Raw genomic sequence first — 8,798 nt, forward strand, 5'->3', positions numbered from 1 at the left:
TCATCTCAAAAACGCATGTGAGATTGTGGAGGGGCTGTAGATCAATACAGACTATGAGTTTCTCCTTTTTTTTTTTCTTTTTTTTTTGGATGCTGGTGTGCCGCGGGATTTTTTTTAAGGTTAAAGTGTGCCCTGGCTCAGAAAAGGTTGAAAAACACTGATCTAGACCCACTGACTAGACAGTGCTCTTTACCTTTTTTCTTCAATGATTTGTGATCTTCACTGGTGTCCATGGATTACATGAAATCTTTCCACCTTTATCCACCTTTGTCATGGTAAGGAGAACACGTCAATGAAAGGGTGGGGTCATCTAAGATAGCACAAGGGTTAAACTGCCACTCATTTAATCATGATAATGTGGTTCTTAGCTAAAATCAAAAAGCCTGTGTTGTTTTTAAGACATATTCTTCTGTAGAGCTGTAGGAGTTCATCATTAAAAATTCGCTTTTGGGTTGCGGGTGGGGCTCTTGGCGCAGAAGTTAGCCTGGCTAATATCCCAGCATGCCTTTGGTTACATTCTCTTCTGTTAGCTACAAGACCCTAACAAGCCCAAGCTAACATTAGCATAGCAAAAAAATGGCAAGCAATGTCCAGCCGCATTATATCCAGATGGCAGCTCAGACGAGGAAAATGAAGACATTGAATTATCTATTTGTCTGCAAATGGGGGATTTAGAATTGTAGTGAAAAAAGCGAGCCTTTGGCTCACCAACAGCAGTTGTTCCATTCCATTTTCATCTTCTCCTGATCCAACGTGATTTGAATAAAGAAATACTCAGAAACGCAGTTTTAATCTTAAATTCTTTCTTACATGTTCTCTATTATGGAAAAACACCATTTTCATTGTTTTTCAATCGCAAAATAATCTTAGCTTGAGAAAATGTGTCTTAGTGACTAGAATTTTTTTCTTAAAACATGAATTCTTCTTAAAACCATTTTTCTTACTTCATTCGCTGATTTTTTTACTCAAGGGTCCTACTTTTGCAGTAAATGTCCTAAACGACACAGATTTTTGATTGTGGCTAAAAGCGGCATAATCATAATTAAAAGACCACTGGGAATGCATTTAAATAGCTCAAAGGATGATTGAAGTGGGTCTTTGACTCGACTCAGCGAGGATGTTGTATGTCAGCATGTTTCACGCTGTAATCACCTGTTCATACTTGATTAAGTTTTGCTTAAATTTGCCACGAGCATGTCAGTGTCCTGGCCTTTTTTTGATGATAAGACGAGATGGTTTCCTGGCTCAGCTCAATAGATTTTCTATAATGAATTGTTTCCCTACAGTAACAGTTATGTCTCTGCAGCTTCTGTACATTTATCCAATGATTGTTCACACTGCTTCACTCTGTTCAGAGTAATCTGGCTGGTAGAAGCCAGTTCCACTTTTTGTAGCAGGGTGGTGTGCAGAGAGCAGTGTGCAATACATCTATATTTAAATCAACAACCTTGACAACATTGTTTGTTATCAGTCTCAATTAATTGTGATAAAAAATGCAACAAACGATAAATCATAAAAAAAAATCATTTTGAGTAGTTACAGTTTTAGATTCTGTGCCCCATAGATGATTGACAAAGGACTAGTAGGACTGGTTAATAGTCTATTTTGATTGTTTTTTACTATCTTCCACTGGTATGAACTTTATTAATTCCGCATTCATTTTGTTGTATCTCAGAGCAATGACCACAAAACCTTTTCTATTCTTCCTGGTCAGAGCTGATTTGCAAATCTATCCATCCATCCATTTTCTCAACCGGCTATACCCCTTCTAGAGTCAAAAGGATGCCAGAGCCTGTCCCGGCTACTGTCGGTTGAAGGCAGGGTACACCCAGGACAGGTCGACATTCTGTCACAGGGCTACCATGATCCCCACACGCACTCGCACTCGTACACCCAAGCCGCAGTGGTCACCAACCCTGTTCCTCCTGCGCTACCACCCTGCTTGTTTGACGCTAACCCCACTTCAGTACTTGCTGCTCACCTGGATCAGGTGTGTTCAGACAATCAGAAACTGTGCTGATTTAATCCAGATAATCAGCATCTACTGACAACCTAAGCAGGGTGGTAGCCTGTAAGAAACAGGGTTGGTGACCTCTGACCTAGTGCCACTGAGAGAAACCAATAAATCTATGAATCATGAAAACCCATGCTTGCACTGGGAGAAGATGCAAACCCCACACATAAATATCTCAACAAGGATTTGGACCTGGGCCTTCTTCATAAAAGATATCCAGAGATGAAGCTCTTTTGTTGGAGCACTAACCACTGCTCCAACAAAACCAAATGAAGGTCTAGAACTGATCAGTTTTACTGCCCATTAAAACAAAGCCCACAAGATTATATTGGTGTGTAGTTGAGGAAAGTTGACAAAGCAGAGAGGTTACCTGTTACCGAGCATGTTTGCTTGTTACAGTGTACATGTATGTTAATCACCCAGAATATAACAGCTAAAATGAGGTTTTATGCCTGGAGGTCTTTGAAGACAAAACTTACTTTAGCAGTTTTATTTGTTTTATTGGTCAATGTAAATTTAGCTTCATAAAATACAAGACAAGTGAATAAAATATAATCGTAATGTCTAAAAGAATCACCATAAAATGTTACAGTTTACACTGTAATCAAAATGAGATTATTGTAAGAGTTGAAGTTCTTGTCACTACAGGGATTACAGATTGTTGTTTTTTAATGGCACATAATTAGGAAAGCAGAGTAAAGTGATGATGGTGCGTTTGCTCGTCTTAATGAGCTCTGGCCCTTTCTTCCAACCGCCTCCAACCACCTCTGCCTCTGGCAACAGACTTCCCTGCTGCATCCAGCGCCTGTAAAACTTTATGATGTGGCGGCAGCAGACACGTGCACACGTACGCACGCAGACATATCCATGAGTGGCGGTTTGTACAGACAAGCGTGACCTCATCCAGACACTGGTTCCACAACGCTGGCTGGACGGAGGGCTGCGTCATTCTGCCACCAGTTTGAGAAAAGTGCTGATGTCCGCAGACATCTGAGATGGAAGGAGGTTGTGTTGCTCTGCCACACTCAGGAGGGATGGCTCCCGTCCCAGTTAGCGGAGCATTGAGGAATTTAAAGCTTCGCCGGAGCTCAGGGTGTTTTAAGGAGAGGCTGTTTCTGTGATCACAGTCTGCTTCGCCATCATGGGAGGACGGAATGAGGGCACTTCTTTAACGGTTGTTTTCAGAAATCTGGCATTGCAGTGACCTGATACACCACATTAGAAGGGGGGAGGGGGGTCATGGAGATTATTTCAGCTTTAATGGTTATAAGAGAGCCTCTTGTGTCCAGTGGTTAAACATTCTGATGGATCTGTCAATTTTTTTTCTGTTGTGGTTTTCCTTGCAGAGGACGCTTTGAAGCTGCACAACGGGCCGGTGAAGAACAGCTACATGGAGCAGAGTTTCCATGGCCTGAACCCGGTGCTCAACATCCCGGTCAGCCTGGCTTATGTGGAGCAGGCCCAACGGAACGCGGCCCTCACCGGCCTGGAGCTCGAGCGCTGGATAGACAGTCTAGTGGGCCAGCTGTGGGAGGCGGCTGACGTGTGCGCCGTCGGTCCCACGTCCTGTCCCGTCATGCAGGCGTGCGCCAAGAGTCCGTGGAGCTCATTAAGCCCAGACCCCAAATCCCAGCTGGGAGAGCCCCGAGCTGACGGGCGCATCAGGTAGCAGTGAGGCCTCCAGCTGGATCGGAGGTCAAGGCACTGTTTATTTAAACTGAAAGGAGGGATTTCTCGCATATGGGGGAGGGATGAGTGTTTTTCCTCTAAAAAAGTTTTTCTTTTAAAGGGGGGGGGGGGGGGGGGTATTAGAGAGACAGCTTTAAGGGTCCTTCTTTTAAGAAGTACTTGCTGGCTTTGCTAGTTTCTCAGTTTATTTATTTTCTCTCTCATGACTGAGTTTTACTGTGATCAAGCATTGCAGATTTTCCAGCTTTTATTCTGCTGCTGAATGAGTGATGAAGTCAGCTTTTAATAGCCAGCGCAGTGCTCGGGGGGGGTCCAGATCGCTGGTCTGCTCGCAGACAAGGTTCTGCTGCACACGGCCCGTAAAAGCTGTCAAGCGAAAAGTGCCTCCTGAAGATTTACGACAACATAAGAAAAATGCCCAAATATCTACAGTATATGAACCCCCAAACCAATGCGATTCATGTTTTCGAACATTTTGAAAACAGAATGCAGACGTAAAGTGATGTGGGAACATTTTAAATTGAGAAAAAGTGTTTCAAATCAGGCTGGGGGGGAGTGTCCTGTTCTGCTTCCATTTGCAAACAGATCTATCTCCTAACAGGAAAAACTGGTCAAAATGGATTTTAGAGGTTTTCCATGAAGACGCCTTGCTGTTGAAAGCCTCTTTTGTCGCTGTTGATCTGCTTTGTGAGGATTTCGTCAAATTGTCCCAGATGGTGTGACTTGCAGCAGAGCTGATGTCCGCTCCTAACTTGGGCCTGCCTCAAACTTGAAAAATTGAAGAATTTAAACCAATGTTTCCTTTTTTCACTCCAGACATTTGGCTTAATGTTGTAAATAATCATTTAGGGAGTGTTGAAAACTGTATGAATAGGGGGAGTTGAGTCCATGAGTTGCTATTTATTTATAAGTTTATATTAATACTGATATTTTTAGTCAGTGACTAAATAACTGCAACGCTGCTTTGGCAGCATGATACATACTTTTTTGTAAAGAAAGCCGCCTTTATTTAAAAAGGCCCACACCCCAAACTGTACCTTTTTATGGCTCGCACCTGTGTGTTAGTCAGTGTTGTCCCGTCTGAATAGATCTCTTGTCCTGGTTTCCTGCGGGGTGCGCTGCATGGGGAAAGAGCTTCTCTGAGCTGCGAGGAACCTGAAAAGCCTCACGTACAAACACTCCGGGGCGGAGCAGGAGCTGATCTCTGGGCTTTTCCTGTTCGTCTGGCGCTCTGGAGGACACCGAGTGGTCGTGATGTTCATACATTTGAAGTGAATCTTATACTGTATCTTGAGTAACTGACGTGACGGGGTCTGCCGCACCCCGTCAACCCTGCGTACGTTTTGACACCCATTAAGACAATGTATGTACATTGGAGACAGGTTAATTGGACTCGGGGCAGCACGGCACATCCTGAACAAGACGTTGGCTCTCACATATTTGTCTTACCTTGAAACAAGTTTCATCTGAAGGCAATTAGGTTTTCAATCTGTGATTGTCAGCTTTGCTTAGTCACCACATGAGCCAGATGATTGTTTCCGCACAAGCTAATGAAAAGACATTACAGTTCATTAACGTCAAGTTCACTTTCTGTCAGCCATGGCTTCATAACTGCAATCCCTCCACTCTTTCTGGACTCTAACTGTAAAGAACAACTTGATTTTCCACCGGAAGGCTCCTGCTGCCCCCCTCCCTCTTGTAGAACACTTACTGCACAGCACACGTATTATATAAAATGCTTCATGACTGATTTGAAAAACAAAGGTGAATTAATTACATGTAACTAAATGTGAAAGTCCTATTTTGTAACAAAATGATTAACAGAAGGAGAGGATGTACATATGTATTTTGTAACGATCATTGTTTAAAAAGGTGGTGTTCATGTAAATCCAGATGTGCTAAAATGAATTATTATTGGGTGGACAGAGTGAACTAATCGTGTTTGTCTGAGTGCATCACCTGTTTTTGTGTTTGGGACAGCAAGCGCCTCATGTTTCAGAGAAAATCAGATCATCGCTGTTCTTGCTGGAATGTATTTTTGAGCAACTATTGCACAAACTTCTCTGACTGATGTTCCCCCCTTTGATCCGGGGAGGCTCTGTGTGCCTTAGCTGACTTTTAGAACCTTCTCTGTCCATCAAAGTAAATCCTTATTTTCTTATTTGTTCGGACCTCGTGTAAAAAATGCCATAACAACACCAAAATGATGTCTGCTGTTGTATATAGATATTATCATGCCTTTCTGTGTGTCTCGGCTTTGAGTTTTCTTCCCTCTGTGAGATTTGGTTTTGCTGTACTGCCTTCTTTTACTTTTCTCTGACTGCCATTTGAAAATAAAATATATTCAAAACAGCAAGTCTGGATCTTTCATCACCTGTTGGAAAGTTCTAGTAGTCAGGTTGATACTTTCATCTCCCTGACGCAAATTTACATTTCTGTCCTGACTCTGTCCTTCAGCAAAGGAATTCTTTTAAATGTCATTAAACAAAAAAACGACAAAAAACTGTTCATTTTGTTTTGTCCACAACATTTTTATGCAGCAAAGAGCTGAATTGGACTGGGGTAAGGGATATCAGGGTTCATTTCCAGGGGGTACAATGAGTTTTATCCAGCGTGTGTCCTTGGACAAGACCCTCCACGCTATACTGCCTAACTATGTAGCCACAAGGGGGCCCAAGTCTGGCCTTCCCTGTGCCGGTCCACCGCCTGGATAAAATACAGGGTTTCGGGTGTCAGGAAAGACATCTGGCTAAGAGATCTCTGCCAAACCAAATGTGCCACTCAGAGAAAGCTGATTCACTGTGGCCACCCCCTGACAGGATATGCTAAAATGTAGTCTCCACTTAACCCTTGTGCTATCCTAGGCACTTTAACATTGGGAGTTGGGTCATCTAGACCCACTAGACCAGGGGTCAGCAACCCATGGCTCCGGAGCCACATGTGGCTCTTTCATCCTTCTGTTGTGGCTCCCTGTGACTTTGGAAAATAATGAGTATTTTATAAAAAATTCAATTTTATTTTAGTTTGTTCATTTTTCATGGCATTTCAAAGGCGCTGCTGGCTCCGTACGAAGCGCGTGCGTCGTAAAAAACAGCTTCCTTAATGAATGAGCTCGTATTTATCGGCGAGAACCGCAGAGCTGATAGCAGGAGGACACACACGGGGCGACTTCAATAAACACTCCGGGTCCGGAGTGGTTTTCTGCCGGGAACTTGACGTGCCGCGGGGCAGAGAGCAACTCTCTGATGACAGAGAGTTTGCGCTCAGTGAATTTAAACACGCATGTGCATTGATGTATGTTTCAGAGCAGGGGTGCCCATTACGTCGATCGCAATCGACGGTCGATCTTCAAGGACATGAGGGTAGATTGCGGGACAGAATCCACCAGCCAATCAAAATCCTCACCGAAAAGGACGGGACTTGATTGACATTTTTTTTTTTTTTTCGGATACTTTATTTATCCCTCAATGGGGAAATTCTTCTCCGCATTTGACCCATCCCCTGGGGGAGCGGTGAGCTGCGCTCGGGAGGCGGTAGCGTTAAGGGCCTTGCCTAAGGACCCTCACTGAGTGATGTTAACTGCTCGCCATTGATATGGTAATTGCCCCCAGTACCATTGTTTCTTCCCCTCCGGGAATCGAACCCTGGATTCCTGCATGGTAGCTGCTCACCTTACCAACCGAGCTACTCAGCCGCTAATGACATGCAGAATGGCCAATCGGACATCCTCTGACACATATGTCACTGCAGGCGCGTGTTAAAATTCGCTGAGCGCAAACTCTCTGTCATCAGAAAGTCTTTTGCTGCCCCGCGGCACATCATGTCCCCGGTAGAAGACCAACAACCGGAGTGTTTATTGAAGCCGCCCCGCGTTTCTCCTCCTGCTATCAGCTCTGCAGTTCTCGCCCGAGAAATACGAGCTCATCAAGGAAGCTACGAGGGCACGCGCTTCGTACGGAGCCAGCAGCGCCAAATGCCTCATAATATGCCACGCTCCCCGCATTGCACGGTTTACAGCAGAGCATGACATACGATGGTTGCTGCTTTCTGTCTTTGTAATAAAACACTTCATCTGTTAATACAAAAGTATCTTTGTGTAATCTCACTGTGTAGTTTTTAATCATCAGTACATAAACAATAATGTTCAAATAAACATGTAACTAATAAACATGTAACTAATAAACATGACAATGGAAAGAAAGAAGTACTTCTTTTTTTAAAATCTTTTCTGGACCGCGATCTACACTCATGTCCTTGAAGATCAACCGGTCCATGGTCTACTAGACAGTGCGCTGAACCTTTTTTCTTCAATGATTTGTGATCTTCACTGGTGTCCATGGATTACATGAAATCTTTCCACCTTTATCCACCTTTGTCATGGTAGGAATAACATTTCAAAGTAAGGGTGGGGTCATCTAAGATAGCACAAGGGTTAAAAGGCCTATATCATGCTTTTATCAAGCCAAGTAATCTATATCCATATATATGATATTATGTTACCTTTGGAGAGGTGTTCTGGGCATGTCCCACTGGTCGGAGGCCCCGGTGAAGACCCATGACACGTTGGAGAGAATATGTCTGTTGGCTGGCCTGGGAACGCTTCGGCGTACCCCCAAAAGGACTTGGAGGAAGTGGCCGGGGTGAGGGAAGTCTGGGCATTTCTGCTTAGACTACTGCCCCCGCGACCTGTTCCCGGATGGATGGATGGATGGATGGATGGATGGATGGATGGATGGATGGATGGATGGATGGATGGATGGATGGATGGATCGACATACTCCCAAAACATTGAAATCATTCATTTTACACATCTTCAGAGCATCTTTGCAACCTACAAATTTGCTTTTAAAGGAGGTTAAATCCTCTCATGACATCTAGAGTGCTTAAATTGTTTCAGCATATTTCTCTCTGAAATGCATTTAACCGGATTCTCCTCCTCTGATCTGTGCGGTCTGAGTGTTCTTTTTTAGAGATAATTTATTGATGTTGTAACTGTGTTCTCTGTGACCATGTGTCACTTTTTACAACCAACCTTTATAGATCGCCCTCAAGTTCCACTTTGTGGTCCAAGTCTGGTCCCTTTTTGGCTCCAAAA

General features: G+C 43.7%; 1 protein-coding gene across 1 annotated transcript in view; it reads left to right on the forward strand.

Annotated features, from left to right (window-relative positions):
• LOC100049390 (xylosyltransferase 1) overlaps positions 1-3,742 on the forward strand; it is a 116,297-nt gene extending 112,555 nt beyond the window's left edge. Inside the window, exon 11 of the mRNA XM_004066196.4 lies at positions 3,361-3,742. Within this exon, the coding sequence (XP_004066244.1) occupies positions 3,361-3,683 (323 nt within the window). The 3' untranslated portion in view covers positions 3,684-3,742. The remainder of the gene's footprint in view (positions 1-3,360) is intronic.
• The last annotated feature ends 5,056 nt before the right edge of the window (positions 3,743-8,798 follow it).

This window comes from Oryzias latipes, chromosome 1 (genome assembly GCF_002234675.1).
Source record: "Oryzias latipes chromosome 1, ASM223467v1".
NCBI lineage: Eukaryota > Metazoa > Chordata > Actinopteri > Beloniformes > Adrianichthyidae > Oryzias > Oryzias latipes.